Genomic DNA, 23879 nt, shown 5'->3' on the forward strand with positions numbered 1-23879 from the left:
TGGCTGGAGCAGGGCAAGCCCCAAACCCTACTCCCCAGCAGGAGCTCGAGCAGCTGGTTTAAACCAGCTGGAGGGCCGGATGTGGCCTCCGGGTCGTAGTTTGCCCACCCCTGCTCTAAGAACTATCACTATCACAAAAAACAAAACAAAAACAAACCAAGAACCGAATCAAAGATAAGGAATCTTTTCCATTACTTTGCCAACATGATTGTCTCAAATACAAGGTCATGGGTTGAGTCTACACAAGAGAGGAAATAAACTGAATACTGATGACATAATTTAGTTCATTTCTTGTCTTCCAACACTTAAAACTGAAGATCCAAAATTCAAACCCATAGCCTATATTTGTGAAAGAGGTTAAGCATAATTTGCTGCATCAGGATGATTGTTAATTTTGGACATAAAGTCACGGAAGTCAGAACCACTGAAAACAAAGTGTTGTTTTTAGAATTAACTCCTGCACCAAGTCCAGCCAACTTGGCATCAAAAATGCTCTAGGCTCATTTGGATAAGTCTGGCTCAAGCTTTGTAGTAGTTTAGATGCTGAAAAAGCAAGTATATTGGTAAAAGTGTTTTGATATCCTAGAGCAAATACACTTATAGTTTTCCATTTTGGATAAAGTTTATGCCTGTGTTTGAGGAATAACTATAATTAAGTACATGACATGGGATGTATTTAATTTAAAACCATTCTTTTCCTTCCCTAGACTGGGTAAACTACAACCTTGAGTTCCATCCCTTTTTATCAAAGCCAGATTTTATCCTAGCAAAATCCACGTAAACTATTCATTTAAACAGGCATTGAATGCCGAAACAGTAGAAGATACAGTACTACTTTGTTCAAAAATGCATTTTAGTAGTACAGTACAATCTACACTAAGGCTGAAACAAATTGTTAACATCACCACCAAAGTTGGTTTAAGGTCACTACGAGACCTTTATTCATCAAGAGTTGACCTATAACATGAACAGATTGCTAGAAAAAGCAAATATCTGCTTTGGAAGTCAACTTTGATCTCAAAGATTTTTGTCGGTATGAATGCTATATTCCACACACACTTCAACTGCTTCACTGTCTCAAAACCAATTTGCACACTACACTGCAAAATTCTAGATCCATTACTGTCCCCATGTCGGTTTTTCCTCCCAGGCTGTGGGAGAAAAACCACGAAATGGTTTGGGGCCAGGGAGGAACAAGTTATTTAGTCCAAACAGCTTGCAAGCTCAGCCAGAGCAATTTTTATACATAAAGAAACTTCAGGAAATTTCCTGACAAAAAACTATTAAGTTGCAGTGAAAGCTGTAAATGTTTGTTACCTGAGGAGGGAGGAGGGCGGGGGGGAGGAACCACTCAGGAACATTGTGATCTTCATTAAAAAAATCACAGTCAGCACTAAAGGTCACCAACCAACTTAAATTTGCCATGATTCACATAAATCATGCTGGGTCAGCCCAATGGGCCATCTAGCCTAGTATCCTGTCTGTGTCAGTGGCCAGTGCCAGGAGCTTCAGAGGGAATTAACAGAACAGGGCAATTTAGAGTGATCTTATCCCCGTTGTCCAGTCCCAGCTTCTGGCAGTCAGAGATTTAGGGATAGCCAGAGAATGGGGTTGTGTACTGACCATCTTGGCTAATAGCCATTGAGTGACCTATCCTCCATGAACTTCGCTAACTCTTTTTTGAACCCCGTTGTGCTTTTGGCCTTCATAACATTCCCTGATTGACTGTGTGAAGTACTATTTTCGTATGTTTGTTTTAAACCTGCTGCCTATTAATCTCCTTGGGTGACCCCTGAATTCTCCTGTTATATGACGGGATAAATAATATTTCCCTATTCACTTTCCATACCATTCGTGATTTTATGGACCTCTATCATATCCCCTACTAGTCGTCTTTTTTATAAACTGACCAGTCCCGGTCTTTTTAACCTTGTATGGAAGTTGTTCCATACCACTTATTTTTGCTGCCCTTCTTGATACCTCTTCCAATTCTAAAATATCTTTTCTGAGATGGGGAAACCAGAAGTGCACGCAGTACTCAAGGTGAGCATACCATGGATTTATATTTTGGCATTATGCTATGTCTGTTTTATTATCTATCCCTTTCCTAATGGCCCCTAACATAGTTAACTTTTTTGATGCCACTGCAGATCAAAGAACTATGCACGATGACTATGATTTTTTTTTTTTGAGTAGTAACAGCTACTTTACACCCTGTCCTTTTGTCTATATAGTTAGGATTATTTTTTCCAATGTGCATTAGTTTGCACTAATCAACAGTGAATTTTATCTGCTATTTTGTTGCCTGGACACCCAGTTCTGAGAGATCCGTTTCTCAGTCAGCTTTTGACTTCGCTACCTTGAATAATTTAATATCGTCTGCAAACTTTGCCACCTCACTGTTCACCCCTTTTTCAAGATCATTTATGAATATGTTGAACAGCACAGGTCCCAGTACTGATCCTTAGGGGACCCCACTATTTACCTCTCCACTGTGAAAACATATCCTTTGTTTCCTAACTTATAATCAGTTATTGATCCACAAGAGGACCTTCCCTCTTATTCCACGACTGCTTAATTTGCTTAAGAGTCTTTGTTGTGGGACCCTGTCAGAGCCTTCTTAAAGTCTAAGTACACTGTATCAACTGGATCACCCTTGCCCACGTGCTTGCTGACACCCTCAAAGATTTTTCATAGATTGGTGAGGCATGATTTACCTTTACAAAAACCACGTTGATTTTTCCCCAACATATCGTGTTTATAGGTCAGATAATTCTGTTCTTTACTATAGTTTCACCCAATTTACCTGGTACTGAAGTTAGGTTTACTGGACTGTAATTGTCAGGATCACCCCTGGAACTTTTTTTTAAATAAATAAATAAATAAATAAAAATTGGCGTACATTAGCTATCCTCTAGTCATCTGGTGTAGAAGCTAATTTATGTGATAGGTTACAAATCACAGTTACGAGTTCTTCAATTTCATATTTGAGTTCCTTCAGAACTCTTGGGTGAATACCATCTGGTCCTGGTGACTTATTACAGTTTAATTTATCAATTTGGTCCTAAACTATCTGACACCTCAATCTGGGGGCAGTCCCTCAGATTTGTCACAGAAAAAGAATGGCTAGGTTGTAGGCATTTCCCTCACATCCTCTGCAGTGAAAACCAATACAAGTATTCATTTAGTTTTTGTGCAATGGCCTTGTCTTCCTTGAGTGATCCTTTAGCATCTTTATTTTCCAGAGGCCCCAATGACTCGTCAGGCTTCCTGCTCCTGATGTACTTAATTTTTTGCTGTTCATTTGTGTCTTTTGCTAGATGTCCTTCAAATTCTTTTTTGATCTGCCTAATTATACTTTTACACTTGACTTGTCAGAATTTATGCTCCTTTTTGTTTTACTCACTAGTACGGACTTCCAATTTTTAAAGGATGTCTTCTTGTCTCCAACCACTTTTACTTGGCCGTTTAACCATGATTTTTAAAATTAATTTTGATTGATTAATCTTTTTAATCGTGTGATTAATTTAAAAAAAAAAAAAAAAATCGCTTGACAGCCCTAGTTACATTTAGTTACCAAGCAGTTCAGCTATATTTACCTCTTGAACAGATAAAATGGTTATTAACCTTACATAACTTATTCTTTGGGATGTGTTGCTCATGTCCATTCCATGTTAGGTGTGTGCAGGCTACGTACACCATTGCTGGATATTTTCCCCTCGGTGGTATCTGTTTGGTCGTCTCTAGCACCCTCTGGAGCCATGCGCCAGTATAAGGACACCACCTGCCACTCACCCTTTCAGTTTTCTCTTGCCGGTCAACTCCGACAGAGTTGTAGCAGAGTGGGTCATGGAACTGACTGCAGATGTCTTGGATTGGCACTTGTGCAAGGAATGCCACTGAAGAGGCTTGAGCTCTCTTGGAGTGACCGGTTAGGATGGCTGGAGGTGTAACATTGGCCTGCCTTGTCGCAAGCCCGAATACATTTGGTTATCCAGGATGACATCCTCTGGGGCGGATACTGGAAGCCTTTCATCCCTTCTACTACTGCTACAAAAAGAGTTGCATGGATTTGCAAGAGGATGTAGTCCTCTCAATATAGAAGGCAAAGGGCATGTCTAACATCCAATGAGTGAAAACCGCTGATCCTCAGAGTTCTTGTAGGCTTTGGAAGAAGACAGACAGGAAAATAGCCTGGATGGTATGAATTGTGAAACCACCTTTGGCAGGAAAGCCAGGTGGGGGCACAGTTGGACCTTGTCCTTGAAGAACACTGTGTATGGTGGTTCTGATGCAAGGACCCTGATTTCAGAGACCATTCTGGCTGAGGCAACCTTCCAAGAGAGAAGTAGTAGTGGGCACAACACTAGTGGTTCGAAAGGAAGGCCCATGAGCCTTGACAGAATCAGGTTTAAGTCCAAGGACGAATCAATTTGCAGGACCAAGGGTAGTCTCTCTCCAGTCCCTTGAGAAACCGGACAGTCATCTCATTAGAGAACACGGATTCGCCGTTCATTGGCAGGCAGAAAGCTGAGATTGCTGCTAAATGCAACCTTGATCGATGGCCAGGGCCAGACTTGCTGCTTCAGATGGATTAAGTAGTCCAAGACAGACTGAAGGGAAGAATGAACCAGAGATGTCGTTGAGATGCCCACAGCGAGAAGCACTTCCGTGTGTCCAGGTAGGTAGTCCAATGGAAGGCTTCCTACTACCTAGCAAGACCTGTTGAACTTGCTCTGAACAGGCCCTGCTCCTCTGGGTTCAGCCAAGTAACACCCCTGCAGTTAGGTTAAGGAATGCAAGGTTCGGGTGGAGCAACCAGCCGTGGTCTTGTGAGATCAGGTCCGGGGTGGAGTAGAAGCGGAAGAGGGATGCTATTGATAGGTCCAGCAGTGTGCTGAACCAGTGTTGACATGGCCACGCTGGAGCTAGAAGAATAACTCTTGCCTTATTCTTCTTCATTTTCAGGAGGACCTTGTCAATCAGAGGGAACAGGGGAAAAGCATAGAGCAGGAGCCCTGTCCATGGGAGCAGAAAGGCATCAGAGAGGGCAGCAAGCAAAACTGATGGCACTTCCTGTTCTGCTTGGTCCCAAGGGGAGACTCCCACCTCTGGAAGATGAACCTGGCGATCTCCGGGTGAAGAGACCACTCGTGGTGAAGGGAGAAGGATCTACTGAGGTGATCTGCCAGTGTATTCCAGGCTCCCGAAAGGTCTGATGCCTCTAGGTGGATGGAATGCTTCACGCAGAAGTCCCATAGGCGGATGGCCTCCTGACACAGGGCAGAGGATCAAGCTCCTCCCTGTTTGTTGATATAGAACATGGTCATGGTCTGTCAGAACTTGCACCACCTTGCCTAAAATTTGGGGGAGGAACACCTGACCGGCTAAACGTACAGCCCTGAGTTCCCTGCTGTTTATGTGCAGGGAGAGTTCTTCCTGGGACCATAGGTCCTGAGTCCTTAGGTTGGGAAGCCCACCTCCACAATCTCAGTCTGACGTGTCCTCTGGAGGGTACCCCCATCATCATTGATCTTGGGTCTTTCCACCTGACCAGAGTGGCGAGGACCAGGGGTGGAACAGCGAGCACCAAGTCCAGGTGGTGTCTGTTCCAGGAGTAAACTGATGCCTCCCACATCTGTAGAGGCCTGAGATGCAGCCTTCCATGCTGAACCCCCTAAGTGCATGCTGCCATGTGCCCCAGCAGCTTGAGACAAACTCAGGCTGTCGTAATTGGGTGGACCATGACCTTGGATATCAGATCCAACTGTCTGGAATCAGGCCTCTGGAAGGAAGGCTCTGGTTTGGGTAAAGTGAAGCACTGCCCCAATAACCTCTATTCTCTGAACTGGAATAAAAGTTGACTTTTACTTGTTTATCAACAGGCCCAGTGCTAGGAAGTGGCTTGGACTACACTAATGCTGTTCCACATGCGAGCTACTGACCGACCCTTGATCAGCTAGTCAACAATGTATGGGTAGACCTGGATGCCTCGCCACCTGAGGAAGGCCACTACTAGTGCCATATACTTTGTGAAAACCCGTGGGGCTGTAGACAGGCCAAAGGGGAGAGCGATGAAGTGGTTCTGGCATTGTTTCACAATAAATCAAATAAATCTTCTGTGGCCACGGAAAATAGAAATGAGAAAGTACGCGTCTTAAGTTGAGGATAGCGTACCAGTCCCCTGGATCCAGGGAGGGTATAATGAAGGCAAGCAGGCCATGCAGAACCTCAATTTCTTGAGATACCTGTTGAGGCGATGCAGGTCGAAAACGGGCCAGAGGACCCCCTTGGGATTAGGAAATATCAGAAGTAAAACCCCTTCCCTCTCAAGTCTTGAGGAACTTCCTCCACAGCCCCCAGTTCCAGAAGGGACTACATCTCATGGGCAAGGAGTTGCTTGAGAGAAGGGTCTCTGAAGAGGGACAGGGGTAGATGAAAACTGAAGGTTATAGCCAATTGTCACTGCATTCAGCACCCAGTGGTCCGATGTTATGCAGGACTATGCCAGGGTGAAGTGGGACAGATGGTCCAAAAATAATGGGGAGGCAGGATCTGAAGCAGGAACTGGTATAGTGCCTTTGGACACACCTTCAAAAGGCCTACTTAAGCCCACTGGAACATCTATGAGACCCCAGCTGGGAGGTTGAGGTGGACAGGAGAGGCTGATGCTGCTTGTAACCTCTCCATTTCCTTTTAGCGGGTTCCTGTCTCAGAGGTGGTGCTGAGAAACGAGGTGGTTGTTGGGGCCTGAAGAGCTGCCTGAAGTAGATGGAGCGTAGACGCCCAAGGACAGGAGGGTGGCCCCTTGAGTCCTTCAGGCAATGAAGCCTCACGTCTGTCTGCTCCAAGAACAGTAAGGAGCTTTCAGAAGGGAGGTCCTGAATAGACTGCTGGACCTCATGAGGAAGTCCCGAGGACTGGAGTCAAGTGCAACACTTCATGGTGACAGCTGAGGCCACTGTCCTGGCTGCTGTGTTGGCTGTGTCCAGAGCCAGCGGGAGAGAGGTTCTGGCCACATTCTTACCCTCCTCTAAGAGGGCAGCGAATTTCTGCCTTGAATCTTGAGGCAGAAAGTTTTAAAATTTGGCCAGGGAATCCCACTGATTGTAACTGAATCTCCCCCGCAAAGCTTGCTGTTTAGAGATACACTGTTGAAGGCTACCCTTTGAATAAATCTCTCCCCCAAAACAGGTCCAGGTTTTTTATGCCCTACCTATGCTCTCTTGTTGGCTGCTGACACAACCAGGGAACCCAGAGTGAGGTGCATGCGCAAGGACAGGTACTCAAACCCGCATGCAGGCACATATTTCTTCTCTAACCTCTTTGAGGTGGGGGGGGGGGGGAGAAAAGAGAAGGGGGGCAAAGAGTTTGCCAGAGAGCCCTGACTAATCCCAATAAAGCCTCGTTAATGGGTAAGGCCACTCTAGAGGGAGCTGCTGCAGCCACAGTGTCAATAAGGCTGTGGGATGTTTCCTTAAGCTTCTCAATTTCCATCCCCATGTTAGCTGCTATCCACTTCAAAAGGTCCTGATGGGCCTTGAAGTCATCCTGCAGGAGCAAGCTACTGGGCCCCGAGATGACTTCATCTGGGGAGGAGGCGGCGGCTTCCTCAATGACATCCATGACAGCCACATCCTGGACGTTGGTATCAGGGTTGGTACTGGAGTCAGAGTCCGGTGCCAAGCGAGAAGGGGTGGTAGCCCACTGCTTCAAGACCACAGAGTACGATCGATGGGAGGGAGAAACCAGTACTGGGGGACAACTCCCAGGGTTCCAGTATGGCCACTGATCCATTGGCCAGGTGCTGATGAGGGGAACCTTCATCTGGTGGTGGCTCTTAGGCTGCACATAGGTTTCCCCTTTGGACTCTGATGAAGAGTCCTCCCTCGGTGACTATGTTGGAGTGGTACACCTCTCTCGGCACCGTATGGAGGCAGAGTCCATGGACCAGTGGCAGACCGGAGGTCGTGACGACAGGATCAGGGCCGGTTTGCCCTCAGAGGGTGAGAGGGGTCCCGGTGCCCAGAAGGAGCTCAACGCTCCCTGCTCCCAGTCATTAGAGCCGGCAACTGTCCCATCTGAGTCAGGAGGGACGGGAGAACAGGAGTGATAGTAAATCCTCGACTACTGCAAAGGCTTCTGGTGCTGCGGTAGTTTCTGAGTCTCAGCGGCAGGTACCGCACCAGACTCAATGCTCTGGGCGGAGTTGACAGTGCCATCAAGGGGCCGAGGGTGGAGTGGTGGCCCAGTGCGGGTTGAACTGTGCTGTCTTCCCCATGCTTGTCCTTTTTCTGCGCCGGTGAGTGCCCGCTGTCGGTGCACTGTTTTTTGTCCTTCTTCCTTGGCACCGGAGATGGTGAACGGTGCCAGAGGAGTGCTTTGTACTGAAGCCAAAATGCTCAGTGCAGAATGGGAGCAACTTGGCTCTGTGGCTGATCTGAGTGGCTTCCATTAGGATAGCCTTCAGTCTTTTTTCTCTGTCATTTTTGGTGCAGGGTCCAACAACAGGGACTATCTATACTATTATCACTAACACGAAGTACAAAATCTATGTACACAAAAAACTATGTTTAATTAACAAACTAAGAATTAGAATCCAAAAACCATTGGGAAGAAGCCTTGCCAGAGCAAGAGGGGTCATTCCAGCAGCGGTAAGAAGGAACTGAGCGAGTGTGCGGCTGGCAGCACCCCTTATACTGGCTCATGAGTGTGCGTGGCTCCAGAGGGTGCTAGAGCCAGCCCCATGGATACCACTAAGGGAAAAATCTCCAGTAATGGGGCACACCATGCACACATCCCCCACATGGAATGGACATGAGCAAACACTCGAACAAGAACCTATGCTCCACTTAGGACTAAATCAAGAATAGCCTCTCCTTTTGTAGGTTCCAGGACAAGCTGCTCCAAGAAGCAATCATTAATGATGTCTAGAAATTTTACCTTTGCATCCCATCCCGGAGTGACATACACCCAGTCAGTCAGTATGGGGTATAGTTGAAATCCCCCACTATTATTGAGTTTTCTGTTTTTACAGCCTCTAATCTCCCTGAGCATCTAACTATTACCATCATCAACCTGGCAGGTGGTCGGTAGTATATTCCTTCTGCTATGCTCTTATTATCAAACACCAAATCTTTTTTCTAGCAAACACCAACCATAAAACTAAAAACTAGAAGACAATTCTGTACTGAAACAATGCACATCAATATATCAGTGACTGAAAACTTAAAAGTAATCTAAATTCACTTATTGTTAGACTGACTGAACAAGAGTGCAGCATGTTCTTACAGAGAGGCCATCCTTTAAGGTTAATGAGCTGCGGGGGGGGGGGGGGGGGGGGGAAGAAATGACACTGCTTTTACATAATTTCAATAAAAGCAAACACTTCCAAGGGTATCATATAGGATAATCACCAGGGGGATTCCTGGTTTCACCTGCAGAAATGCATCCTTCTGAGTGACTTAGTTTAGACATGTAACTACCATACCTGAGGCTACAAACCTAAGGACCAGGTAAAATATTATGTAACATACACAATGAAGATGTACGATTTAGTGAATTTACTACACAACAGTCTGCAGTATTTTCCGAAGTCTTTATGAAAGCTTCCATCAAATGCATTTTTTTTTTTTTTTTAAATATAAACACAAGCTAGGTGAACTTGCAAGGTCAAGTCAATGAGGGTAGGACAAAAAGAATGGTGGTTTAGATAATCTCAACTATGCATTTTCATGTTTTCTGATGTTTTTGTTGTGTTTGTCTTAACCTGATCTTGAATATAATAGTAGCCTGAAAAGACACTCTTCAAGTAACCAATAGGTACTTACAATCTTAACTTCAGTTTAAGAAGTATTTTGTTTGTGAACCTTTAACAACTTTTGAATCAATCTTAGTAACATCTTTAAAAATAAACTTACCGTATAACATTCTGCTGCAAAAAGATTGCTAGTTTTCTATAATGAATATGTATTGGCAAATATAAGCTAAGCTTCCTCTGTTAAATTTGTTTTGTTAAAAAAAGTCAATATTTAAATTAGGAAAGTTTATTTTGTACTAAGTTAAAAAAAAGTTACCTGTTTCAACTGCATCATGGTCAGCGTAAAGAGGGTTACAAACTGTTCCTCATACTGGCTTACACTGACACCTGCAATCTCTGTGAGGCACTTCAAAGAGACGTTTCGAAACATGGGAACATTTAAAAACTATAAAAGATTTCACAAAGAAGATTAGGGATATTGCAAAAAAGCAAATTACATATTAAGCATTTTAATTTCAGTTAACCAAAACTTCCATCTTATTTGCTAGTAACCATCAATGAAAAACAAAAACAAAAAACAACCCCCCCCCCCACACACACACGATTACCTTGTATATTAATGTGCTGATTAACTTGGTCTCAAAAATGTATCCCAGTGGAATCCAGTTAAGGAATCTTAGCAAAGTTTCCAAAGTTGCATGAACAAGGGGAGCGTTTTGGGAATTTTCCTGTAATGGAACAATATATAAACTGGTTTATTCTCTTCCTATGAAATTCCACTCTATTTTAAAAAAAGTTATTGAAATTAGACTTACCATCACAAACTGACACAGTTGAAATATCTGAGAGAATTCATTGCACATACTAAAAAAAATTAAAATAGAGATGTTAAACATTCAGCATCGCCACATTCAGTGAACTACACTACCCACTTCAATAATGCGGCTTTTGCAGTGAGAGAGAAAAGTTTCTATGAAAATTATACAAATATCTCCCCATGTGCAAATTTTGGTTTGCAATCACAGGCACAGAACACCAGTCCTGCTCACAATTAAGAGGGCTGAACTACAATACAATACATATAAATGTAGAAGCTGATCACAAAGCAGAAGTGTACACAGCTGCTAAATGTGTCTGGTAAGGTTTAACAGGGTCACTAAGAAAAAGGGAATCATCAAAATACTCAATCGAATCTCAAAATGTAAAAAGTTACTATGATAGCTAACCAAAAACCTTCAATGAGAACAATTGTGCAGCAGCAACTGAAAATTTGATGTACATTAGAAGTATGTGAAAAATTACAGAATATTTTTTTACTTGCCTGTCTTTCAAATGCTTGGCTTTCACTTGCGTTATCTGTCCACTGGAGAAGTCAAAAACTTCTTCACTTAACAGTTTAAGGATCACCATATTGTTCTGGCAAAGACTCTCACTTGTCCGGCTTGCCCCTACGATATCACTTATGAATGTTGGCCAGTGTTTGGGCCATTCCTGTTTCAGTATCTGAAAGTACATAGAACATCCATGTGGTTGGTACAGCTTTCTTTCTAAACATTCCATATGCAAAACCAGTTTTTCTGGTTAGATTTGTTAAGTGTATAATTTTCTTAATGCAAGATTAAAAATAAACTAGGAGCTAGAGTTTACCTGAACAAGAATCATATTCAGTTTTCCAATATACACTTTTTCTTTCTAGAGTGGAGAAAAAGAGAGTTAAGTTATCAGTAACGCTTCCCTCCCTTCCCATTTCCCTAAAGAGAATTCACTTACTTCTACACATGTTGGATCAGATGAGGTCTTGATAATTAAGCCGACAACGTACTTTTTTATTCCTACAAAGAGAGTTAAAAATTAATTTTCAACTTGATCTGCTATTATGGATAAACTACCTACACAGGGAACCCTGAATCCAGAAGCATTAAACAGTCTCTCAGCAGTGTGCACATGTACAACTTCAATCTAGTTTTAATTACACATGTACATCAACTGGAAGATGCAACCAAAAAACATCGGAAACTCTCCAAAGAATATCAGTTACTGTCTTCCAATCATATGCATATTTTAGTTGCATGAACTGCATCAAATGGAAGACTTGTTGTTAAAACAAAGGAAGCTGCAGAATGACTAAGGATTGGAATCTTAAATTTTCATATTTTAATTTCAATAGACTGAGTGCTCTAATCCAAATGAATCTATGTGCTTTACTGCCACTAGAAGTTCCACCAGGTTTCTTGGGCTTCACAAATATGGAGGCTGCTGCAAAAATCTGAAAGAAAAGATACCCCGGGTACCAACTGTGGAAAGCCTATTAGGCTACTTTTTCCCAGGAACTGAGTCTGACACTAACCAGTCAAAAATGTCAAATATAGCAATTAGAAGAAGAGTTCTGTGTAGCTCGAAAGCTTGCCTCTTTCACCAGCAGAAGTTGGTCCAATAAAGGATATTTCCTCACCCACCTTGCATATCTAATATTCTGGGACCAACACGGTTACAACATTGTGAACATAAGCAATTGGCAGCTAAGGCAACGCTGCAAGGGAGTTCACTGAGTACAGTGTATTCCCATCCCCTACCACTTTTAAGGTTTGTCTACACTTTGAAAATCTTTAAAAACAAAATAATCCCCCCTTCCCCCAAGTTTAGCTAGATTGGTGTTAAAATGGTGGGAAATATATAGCGCAGACAAGGCTATAACCAGACCTGTTTTAACCACCACTTTAAACATATTTTTCAGTTGGTTTAACAAAAATGGTAGTAAAAACAGGCCTAGCCTCCTCTACATTATGTTTCTGACCATTTTTAATATAATCTCAACTGACCTAGTGGGAATGTTTTTGTAAATTTCCCTCTGTACAGGCATGGCCATAGAGACATTGTTCTGTTTATCTTGCCCATCTGAAATAGTTTAAAAAAATTTAATACATTTTTAAAAGTTTCAGTCATATTTTACAACATCAGATGCCATATGTGAGCTTATCAAAACTATGCTTCCCTACAGTCTCAGTAACTTTTTCCATCATCATTACGACATGAGTCACTAACACATCAGTTCAGGTCCACAGATTAGGCCTGGACTGATATATATTCATAATAATTTTATAAGGCTGCCATAGATTGAACTCGCTTTGCTTTTTTTTATTTTAAAGTAAATCTAGTTCTTATTCATTAACAGTCCCACTTCTATTTGGCTGTCACACAGCAATTAGAGCAGGGTCTCAAACTCAAATGACCACAAGGGCCACATGAGGACTAGTGCATTGGCCCGAGGGCCGCATCACTGACACGCCCCCCTCGCTGGCCCCGGCTCTGCCCCCACTCCACCCCTTCCATGAGGTCCCGCCCCTGCCCCGTCTCTTCTCCCCCTCCTCCCCTCCTGGAAAGTGCTAAGCATTATACAGAGCATACAGATCACTGCTGCTCCTACAAGTCATTTCCAAGCGGTTTTAATAAAATATATACACTCAGTAATGCACCTCACTCAAAGGACAAAACATGCACTTAGTTAGATTTACTTCTGATAAAGCCCCCCCCACTGCACTGGGCTGCACCACCACTCTTCTGCCTCTTCCAGGGGTGGCAGGTTTGTAGAAATTTTGGTGGTGCCCAGAACCTGCCCCCCCAAACTCCACCCCCACCTGCCTAAGGTTCTGGGAGGGAGTTTGGGTGGGGGTGGGAGTCTGGGGTGCAGGCTCTGGGATGGAGTTTGGGGTTAGGAGGGGGTGCAGAGGCGAGGCCGGGGGACACTCGGGGGAGGTGCGTGGGGGCAGCAGGCGGGGCCAGGGGAGAGACCCGGCCCCAAACATTGAGGAGCAGGGAGCTTAGCTGCCACATAAAATAACTCGGGGGGGGGGGGGGGGGGGAGTTTGGCTGTGACCGGAAGTAACTGCGGGGGAGGGGGGGGGGGCACAGGGAGCTTGGTGGGCCGCAGGGAAGAGCTCCGTGCGCCGCATATTTGAGACTCCTGAATTAGAGAACCTGTCACATACTAGACAATGGAAAAGAAAACTTTTCTAGAAATATTTTTTTCTGTTGAATAATAGTTTAAATACACTATTTTCAGAAATAAGATATTATAGCCACTTAACGCTATGTAACATTTGGATCCATTACCTGCTGTGAAGCGATTAGAGCAGTGGTCCCCAAACTGGGAGTCATGAGGAGTTGAAAATCTATGCAAAGGCTGATGGGCCAAACCTGAGCAGGGCTGCGTGGTGCTGGAAGTCACGTGCATGTCATGCACAGTGTGTACCATTTTGTTAATCAGGCTCAGAGTGAGGCACCAATACTCCTTGTGGTTGTGTTGGTGAGATCCTTTGGCAGTGGGAACCTGTACAAGGGCCAATGTGCCTGCACAGGGTCTGAATACCAGGGCTTTGGGGCTGTGCTCCGGCTCCGCTCCAGCTAAAAACCTGCAGCTCCACTGCTCCGGAGCTGCTCCGTGCTCCAACTCCAGGCTCCGCTCCAAAGCCCTGCGAATACCCAGCAGCTGCGCCACCACTGCCAGGAGTAGAAAACTAGGCCAAGACCACCAGCAATGTGGTGTAGTGGGGATGATATGTGGGCACTCAGTGCCTTCTACCCCAGCAGCCACTGATACCTAGGGCTGTACAGGTGCCTCCAGGGCTGGGACACACTTCGCAACTGCCAGCAGCATGAGTAAATATCCTCCATCCACTTTGGTGCTGCCTGCACATGATATTGATGCCTCTCCATAAACTTGGCTGATACCAGGCAACTATCTCCTCACCTCCAACAGACCCTCTTCCATTCCACCTACAGTCAGCCTCCCTTTATACCCATCCCCTCTCCTCCCACCTCAACAAGTCCCTTTCTCTGCTCTCCTACACACACACACACACACACACACACACACACAAAACTTCTCTTTCAGCCCAAACTCACCCAAGTATCTCCCTCTCAGGACAGAAGAAAGCACTCCCCCTCTTCCAGGCCAGGGGTTACGTTAACAGAGGCAAGTCCAAAGGGGGACATGGCATGAAAAAAAAAATCTGTGAACCACTGGATTAGAGCAGTGGCTCTCAACCTCTCCAGACTACCGTACCCCTTTCAGGAGTGATTTGTCTTGCGTACCCCCAAATTTCACCTCACTTCAAAACTACTTGCTTACAAAATCAGATATACAAATACAAGAGTGTCACCACACACTATTACTGAAAAACTGCTTATTTTCTCTGTATGAAATTTTAGTTTGTCCTGACTTCACTAGTGCTTTTTAAGTAACCTGTTGTAAGACTAGGCAAATACATCAACTCATTTAGATATCCCCAGGAGTACATGCACCCTGGCTGAGAACCACTGCTGTAGACAACAATGGACCAGGAACTTAAAGCTCTTTCCATATAAATGGTCACATGACCAACGTAAGTGACTGTTTATAGATTTTACCTAGTTACTGAGAAGTAACATATTCCTTTACCCCAGGGGTGGGGAACTTTTTCTCTCTCACAAGCCACTGACCCACAGGAAAAAAAAAAAACCAAAAACACAAACCACCCCACACACAATCATGGGCTACTCACCCGCCCAGGGAGGCAGGGCGGCTCAGGGCTTCCCCCCACAGTGGGGCGAGCCAGCAGAGGGGTGCACTCCAGGGCGGATGAAATTAACCAATGGGATGGATTCAGCCCTAGGGCCATGGGTTCCCCATCACTGCCTTAACCCGTTAAAAAGCCTAAACTACCTGGTTCCCATTGCTTTTGGGGAGCTGAGATTATGCATTTCTACTATAACTATATATTACTTACAGGGAGTATTATGCAATTCTACTCCAGATTCTTTTAACCAAGTCATAGATCATATTCCTGAATAGGAGTAAAAAATATTTTAACTTTAACCCTTTGATAAAGTTTACAATAATGTTTCATTATGAGAGCAACTCAACGGAACTGCTGTCACAGGATAAGTTTAAACAAGTTTAAACAGTGAGTCAAGCACATGAATAACTTGTTTCATAAACTGCATTCTCCATTACTACTTCTGTTCAAGCTTTAAAAATTTTAAACTTTCACACACCATTATGAAAGAGTTCTCCCTTCTCCCACATACCTGCTAATATCTATTAACAAAGCTTCTTAATGCTCTGGAAGCACACTGAAAGCGTCATAGAAGTTTATTTTGCGGTCTTCCCCCATATTGTAGGAAAGAATGGAGTGTTCATAAACCACAAATGAACAAGAGCAGAATGTTTTTTTTCCAATCAAGACACCAGTTAGAGACATCTTAGAAGATCACAGGACTGACTGTAAGGGTACACCTACACAGCAATTAGGCCAGCCACAGGTGTTTGGGTCAGTCAACTCTGGCTCAGGGGGCTGTAAAATTGCTGCGTAAGACATTCGAACTCAAGCTGGAGCCTGAGATCTGGGACCCTCCAAGAGGGGAGGATCCCAGAACCCGGGTTCCAACCTGAACCCAAACACCTACACAGCAATTTTTAGCCCTGCAGCCAGAATCAGCTGACCCAGGACAGCTACAGGTCTTTTATTCCAGTGTAAACATATCCTAAAGATCTTGCAGAAGGTATTCCGCTGTGGAGGAGCAAGTCTATATCGTGAAGTTGGAAGCCATTCTGGAAGGAAAGAGTTTCAGGGGAGACCCTGGCTAAACAATGGGTTGAATGGACAGCTGGACAACAGTGGAGGACACAATACCCAAGTTTAATAAATACTGTAATCATCTTAAACTGAGAAATGGGAAACGCCTCCCACACTTTGGCATGTTTGCTGCTTTTTAAAAATAAACACATTTTAGGTTGTAATCCCTTGTCTGTATCTGAACAGCCCATGTTCAACGGGACCTCAGTACTGACTGAACTATAATGTCTGTTCCTATCCTCTATTACATGACAATGTGCACCCTTAACTGGATTATGCAAGTGCACGTAGATCCTCAGATAGAAGGTACTACATAAGTGACAAGTATGTCACAAAACTACGTTGTGAACTTAAGACCTTTATGCATAATACTGAATTTTAAACAGATATATATAGCAGTGAAACCCCATCTATTTAAAAGCAAGTTTAATATTTTTTATAGTGTAAGTACTATAAAAAAATAAACTAACAGGCAAATAAATACTCCCACTTTATACAGAAAGGGAAACAAAGGCAAAACTGAAGTGAATGCTCAAGGAAATTCAATATCAGAATTAGGACTAGAATTAAGACTTCTGGACTCCCAATCCCGTAGTCATACCTCCAAGATCACAGATCGAGATCCATGACTCTTGTGATAATTGGCCAAGATACATATCAGGTTTGAACAAGCTCTGAAATACTGTCTTCTTACCAGTACTCTTTAGAAAGCTATAATATGTTGCCCACTATCTTAAATTATTTTTAACACCTTTAGAGTTGAGATTGGTTTGCAAATGAAAAGAGGTTGAAAACCACTAGACTAGATAATCACAATGATCCCTTCTGGCTTTGGAAACTATGAATAATAAAAGAGTAGCATTTGGCACAACATCCTATTTTCTTGTTCTCATAAGAAATAGGGAAAAAACAGATCTTTTTTCCCTTCCTGTCTATGTCCTCTCCCTGAAAATCTTATGCAGACTCTTGTTCCCCCAACTAAAGTATATCGGTATGTGCCCTCTCACCATCAATGAAGTAAGCCAACTAGGGCTGTCAAGCAATTAAAACAATTAATTGCAATTAAGCACACTGTTAAACAATAACAGAATACCATTTATTTAAATATTTTTGGATGTTTTCTACATTTTCAAATATACTGATTTCAATTACAACACAGAACACAAAGTGTACAGTGCTCACTTTATGTTTAGATTATAAATGTTTGCACTGTAAAAAAAACAAAACAGTATTTTTCAATTCACCTAATACAAGTACTGTAGTGCAATCTCTATCATGAAAGTTGAACTTACAAATGTAGAATTATGTACAAAAAACCTGCTTTCAAAAATAAAACAATGTAAAATTTTAGAGCCTGCAAGTCCACTCAGTCCTACTTCTTGTTCAGCCAATGGCTCAGACAAACAAATTTGTTTACATTTTCAGGAGATAATGCTGCCAGCTTCTTGTTTAAAATGTCACCTGAAAGTGAGAACAGGTGTTCTCATGGCACTGTTGTAGCCAGCATCTCAAGATATTTATGTGCCAGATGCGCTAAATATTCATGTCTCTTCATGCTTCAACCACCATTCCAGGGGACATGCGTCCATGCTAATGATGGGTTCTGCTCAATAACAATCCAAAGTAGTGCGGACCGACGCATGTTCATTTTCATTATCTTAGTCAGATGCCACCAGCAGAAAACTGATTTTCTTTTTTGGTGGTTTGTATTCTGTAGTTTCTGCATCGGAGTGTTGCTCTTTTAAACCTTCTGAAAGCATGCTCCACACCTTGTCCCTCTCAGATTTTGGAAGGCACTTCAGATTCTTAAAGTTTGGGTAAAGTGCTATAGCTATCTTTAGAAATCTCACACTGGTACCTTCTTTGCATTTTGTGAAAACTGCAGTGAAAGTGTTCTTAAAATGAACAACATGTGCAGGGTCATTATCCGAGACTGCTATAACATGAAATATATGGCAGAATGTGGATAAAACAGAGCATGGGACCATACAACTTTCCCCCAAGGAGTTTAGTCACAATTTTTTTTTTTTTTTTTTTAAATGAGCGTCATCAGCATGGAAGCATGTCCTCTGGAATGGTGGCCAAAGCACGAAAGGGCATATGAATGTTTAGCATATCTGGCACATAAATATCTTGCAACGCCGGCTACAAAAATGCCATGCAAATGCCTGTTCTCACTTTCAGGTGACATTGTAAGTAAGAAGAGGGCAGCATTAGCTCCTGAAAATGTAAACAAACTTGTTCGTCTTAGCGATTGGCTGAATAAGAAGTAGGACTGAGTGGACTTGTAGGCTCTGAAGTTTTGCACTGTTTTTTAGTGTGCAGTTATGTAGTGCTAAAAAAAATTTACATTTGTAAATTGCACTTTCATGACAAAGATTGCACTACAGTGCTTGTATGAGGTGAACTGAAAAATATTTCAGTTATAATTTTTACAGTGCAAATATTTCTAATAAAAACAACACTAATTTCAATTACAAAACAGAAAACAATATATGAAAATGTAGAAAAATATCCAAAATATTTAATAAATTTCAATTGGTACTCTATTGTTTAACAGTGCAATTAAAACTGTGATTAATAATGTGAGTTAACTGCATTTAATCGACAGCTCTAACGCCAACCTAATTCCATAACCCACTAGAGCTGTAAAATGGGAGGAAAGGGGGGGAGAGGAGGAGGGAAAGAGTCCTTAATCGCAAACCAGGAATAAGCTGCTTCTACAGTTCCCTGCCTTTGGTAGGCCAAGAACTTAGTACTAAACTAAGCCCCCTGCTCTGAGCCAATGTGTTATACAGTCACTGAACACATTCATTGTCAAATGACGCTAGAGAAAAATGTTCACATTTCATAACAGACTGATTAAACAGGTGTCCACACTAATTCAGTGAAAGATAAGCTACCTTCACCACAAAAGTAGAATTTCATTTCACATTACAAAGTCAATTATCTCTCTATTACTGGACTACAAGCACAAAAACCAAGGTATCTTTCTGGGCAAGCTTTCCATATTTTGTATCAGAAAACCAACCTAGTTCTCAATTTCCCATTATCATAGGACATTCCCTATAATTGTGCTCTCATTAGTCAAGAGTAACATTGTAATCTACTATAAAGTTCCTAATACTAATCAGCCCTATACAAAAAACACTTATAACATTTTAAAAAATTTAAATAAGCATCAGAGGACTTTGTATCAGCAATCACTGGTGAAAATGTAGTATTCTTTCCTTGATTTTATTAACTAAAGTGCTTACATTCAAGATTGTGTGCCATTTTACTACTCATATACTCAAAAGGCACTAGAGGGGGATTGATTGCCCCAAGTTCAATGTATGGACTGAACCAACACATCCTTCTTCCCACTCTACCCCTGAGAGGCCTTAATATATTTTCTTCCAGAGTTTGTAAAGTCACCCTGTACACTGGGAATTGACAAAAGCAATGCATTCTCCCAAGGGCTGAGCACCCTAGCAGCAAGTCTAGCTCATCCCTTTTGTGACCCGCATCTTGACACCTCAATATGGCAGAGACCAAGTTGCCAACAGTACACTGGGGCAGACAGTTGGTCTTTATACTTTTTTTTTTTAATCTTAACATCTTCCCAAGAGTTCTGTATTCCAATAATCCATGTTTGTCCAGATGGCTTTTTTTGACAGGCCTTTAAAAACATTAAATTTGTAAAGTAGTTTAAACCGCTGACTTTATCTTTGTTCCTGATCTGGAATCAAATCACGAAGGATACAGTTAAAATCGGCACAAAAATGATCAACATATTCATCAATTTTAAAAACTAAACTACAATACTTGAGAAAACCGAACGTAGCTGTGCACAACTTCAAACGCACTAGTCCCAGAACACCTCAAAATGCCAATCACGAATAGGGCTGCACGGTGTTGAGAAATTCAAGGCAAAATGAGAATAGAGATCCAAGTCCAAAGGACACATCTTCAGAAGATAGCTTCCTGTATTTGGAATTTTGGACTGAAGGCAAAAAAATAATCCCAATGAATGGAAATTCCACTGGTCCAAGACCTACTACTACTTAAGCCCACATCAGTAATAATAAATATTGCCATTCTGAGGAACCAATAACCATTTTAAAACAGTTTAACTAGTTTGTGTCTCACAAATAAGACTAGAAACAAATGCTGTACCCCAAAGGAAAAATTAAGAGGTTCAGCTTTCCAATGGTACACGGCACTGGTTCATCTCCCATAGACCTCATGATCCCCAAATCTTTAAATCAGGTCATCCCAATAACCTTGATTTCTTCCATTCACACTTCAATCCAGACCTAATTTTAAACAGTCACAATCCTGAGAAGTGCTGTAGCTATCAGTAGAAACCAACATTTTTTCCATCTGAAAATCGCTGGCATCCCCACCTTTCAAGATTATAAATCATTACTTCTTTAACATCCTTTCAATAAATATTTACTGCGAAAATCCAGCCAGAGGATGGTAAGTGTTGTGAAAATAAGGTGGTAATTAAAATTACCTGATTCTGAAGTATTGGTGTCATATTGCTTATTTTGTTACTGAAGGTTAAACTTCTAAAAAGTCAATCTTAAATCTGGCCTCATATTTTACTTTTATCCACGAGAGAGTCTTGTCCTTCAATTGGATGATTGAGTCAAACTGAGCAGGCCTCAGCTCCACCTATGTTCAGCTTGCTGGGCAATTAGATAGCCAAATGAAGGTTAGAGAAGTGCAGTTCCCTGCTATCAGGCCTTAGCCATTAGTAAAGGCAAAAGAGATGAAAACATGGCAGAGCTGAAATACCCATTCAGCAGGCTCTACCCCCTCCTCTATCTGATGCTGTTGAAGCCAAAAAGATGGAGCCATAGAGCCATACCACCCCACATATCTGGCTCCTCTTCCCTTCCCAATACAGTTCCCAGGATGTAGGGCAGAAAACAGAAGAAAAAACAGAAGTAGATTGTTTAGTTTTAGAACTAGGGTTGTATTTTAATTTCTTTTAGCTACTAATCCAACTATGATCATTATAGTAGCTGAAAGCAAGTAAAGTACAATCCCAGCCCTAATATTGGACTGATAGTCCCAATCTGCCAAAAAACAAGCGAAATTAAAGAGTCTAGTGTAGACGAGTGTGATTTTCATCTACTGTTACAAGTAACATCTAAGACAGTTTGGTCTATTCTCCACCCCGCTCCCGTACCTCACACACAACTGGTTTTATCTGGTCTGTGCACTCATTAATCCAATGCACATTTAAGTCATTTACTCATGAAAATGTGTTCTATCTGGTCAACCAGTTCACTCCTGCATCAGATATCCTGAGCTTTTACCACACCTCGTGATGTTGGGACTGTTGCCACCTATTTCTTTACCCCTGCCTCTCTCCACTAGGGGACACATGCGGTGTTGAGTTAGTAACTACTCTGTCCTCAGCATCAACTGCTGACCCCCCAACTTTCTCTCACCTTCCAGCTCCAATTGTAGAAAGTCTGAATAAGCATCAAACATCTCAATCAGCTGCCAACTGTTTTGCAAGTGACACAGAGTGGGTGAAGGAGAGCAGCTATGGTAAGCACTGTATAGAGAAGTGTGCAAGAGGAGAGGAACAGAGAGCCTTACTTTACTTGGGGGCCCAATGTGACATTGTGGGCATCTTTGTTCTTATCCAACAATCTTTCCCACACATATCTTACTTCAAAACTGCCTTCTTCTATGCCTTCTGCATTTGTCTTCTTAAGTCAAATAAGCATGTTTACAGCCAATTTGTTCCCCGCCAATTTAAAATAAATCTACTTAGTAAATTATGCCCTGCCAATGGTTCCATCCGAACATCTATTAAACACGTTAATTTGACTGAACTTCATATATAGTCTGTACCAATTCTCTATTCTCAGTGACCCATTTTGCTTATGTCTTACACACAGCAAGAGGGGTTGTTGTTTTTTTAGGAAAAAAAAAAGAAAATGTAAAATTAAACAAGTACAGTACCCAACCCTACTATTAAAAATTTACTAGATTTCAAGTTGAAGATGTCCTTTTACAGCACTGAAAAATTCTCTGAAGTTCTACAGAGTTTAATGTTTTTATCTTGGCTTTGACGCCACTTCCTGAGAGACTGTGTGACTTCCTGCTACTGATGTCACAAACAAATCCCACTTCCACATCTATTGTTGGAGCGAGAATCTTAAAAATGGACAAAAATATCACATGGGGTGGGAAACAATGATTTTTTCCATTAGTAGTATTCATCAGACAGTACTCTTCATCAAGAACAGGTCCTCTTTAAAACCTGGAAACTGTAGTGCTTAGCACAAGAGAAGCAGCAGCACAAATTCAAGTGGCATCTCAAAACTTCACTGAGAAAAATCACAGCAGAAATTATATTTTAAGTCGCCTGGAACTTCAGAAGTTTTACAAAAACCACTACTAGTAACAAAAGAGTATAAAAAGTTTAGGACAGTGACAACCATGCTCAAGAGTTTTTTTACATAAACTAATTTCATGGTAATATTAGCTAAGGTCCAAATTTCCTGACTTGCCTGAGCTAGAAACATCTTGATGGACCAACTGTTCCTTCTCACTGGCGAAGGACAACATCTGATCAGTTCAGAATACTGTAGAGTTTAGCTAAGGATTCTCATCTTCATTTTGTCAGTTATACTATCCACTGCAATTTTAAAAACTTGTGCTGTAGACCAGTGGTTCTCAATCTGGGGTCCAGGGCCCCATGGGGGGCCGTGAGCAGGTTTCAGGGGGTCTCTCAAGCAGGGCCAGCACCAGACTCACTGGGTCCCAGGGCAGAAAGCTGAAGCCCCACTGCATGGGGCTGAAGCCCGAGGCCCTGAGCCCCACCACCTGGGGCTGAAGCTGAAGCCTAAGCCTGAGCAGCTTAGCTTCATGGGGCTCCGTGGCCCCAAACAATTGCCTGTTTGCTACCCCCTGATGCCGACCCTGGCTTTTATATGCAGAAAATCAGTTGTTGTGACACAGATGGTCCGTGGAGGTTTTATAGCATGCGGCACGGGGGGAGGGGGGCAGTCTCAAAAAGAAAAAGGTTGAGAACCCCTACTATAGACTAGTGAGAGAAAGGAGAATAGATCCAAGAATCAAGACTGATTCATGGAGTTCAAAATTTCTTTAAGGGCAAAAAAGCAAAGTGACAAAAGTGGAGGTTTGCCCTACACCATTTTAAGTTACAGAAATCTCAAATTTCATATCTCTTCTTATTTTTATATAACTTTGAACAGACTCTGAAATATCTAATTGTCTAGTGGAATGTGTTAGCAGCAGATACAAGTGTTCCCTTATCTGGCAATGTTATTTTGAATACAATTACCAAAACAACTTACAGAACTCCTTAAGTGGTTAAAAAACAAATGTGTAACAGTCAACAGAGATATCTATGGCCTGATTATCAGAGTGCTGAGCACTCTCTCCAACATCATTACAGTTAATGGAAGCAGCAAGTGCTCAGCATCTTTGATAATCAGCCCAGTAAAGAATAGAAAACTTGTCCTGATGTG

At 42.3% G+C, this 23879-nt stretch overlaps 1 protein-coding gene across 4 annotated transcripts in view; it reads right to left on the minus strand.

The window, feature by feature from the left end:
• Positions 1–23879, minus strand: part of XPO1 (exportin 1) — an 80670-nt gene that overhangs the window by 39538 nt on the left and 17253 nt on the right. For all 4 annotated transcript variants that reach the window (XM_065589656.1, XM_005305641.5, XM_065589658.1 and 1 more), the window contains 6 exons: positions 11531–11592; positions 11408–11452; positions 11082–11263; positions 10576–10624; positions 10369–10488; positions 10077–10205 (listed from right to left, as the gene is read on the minus strand). In XM_065589656.1, the coding sequence (XP_065445728.1) occupies positions 10077–10205; positions 10369–10488; positions 10576–10624; positions 11082–11263; positions 11408–11452; positions 11531–11592 (587 nt within the window). The remainder of the gene's footprint in view (positions 1–10076; positions 10206–10368; positions 10489–10575; positions 10625–11081; positions 11264–11407; positions 11453–11530; positions 11593–23879) is intronic.

This window comes from Chrysemys picta, chromosome 3 (genome assembly GCF_011386835.1).
Source record: "Chrysemys picta bellii isolate R12L10 chromosome 3, ASM1138683v2, whole genome shotgun sequence".
Classification (NCBI taxonomy): domain Eukaryota; kingdom Metazoa; phylum Chordata; order Testudines; family Emydidae; genus Chrysemys; species Chrysemys picta.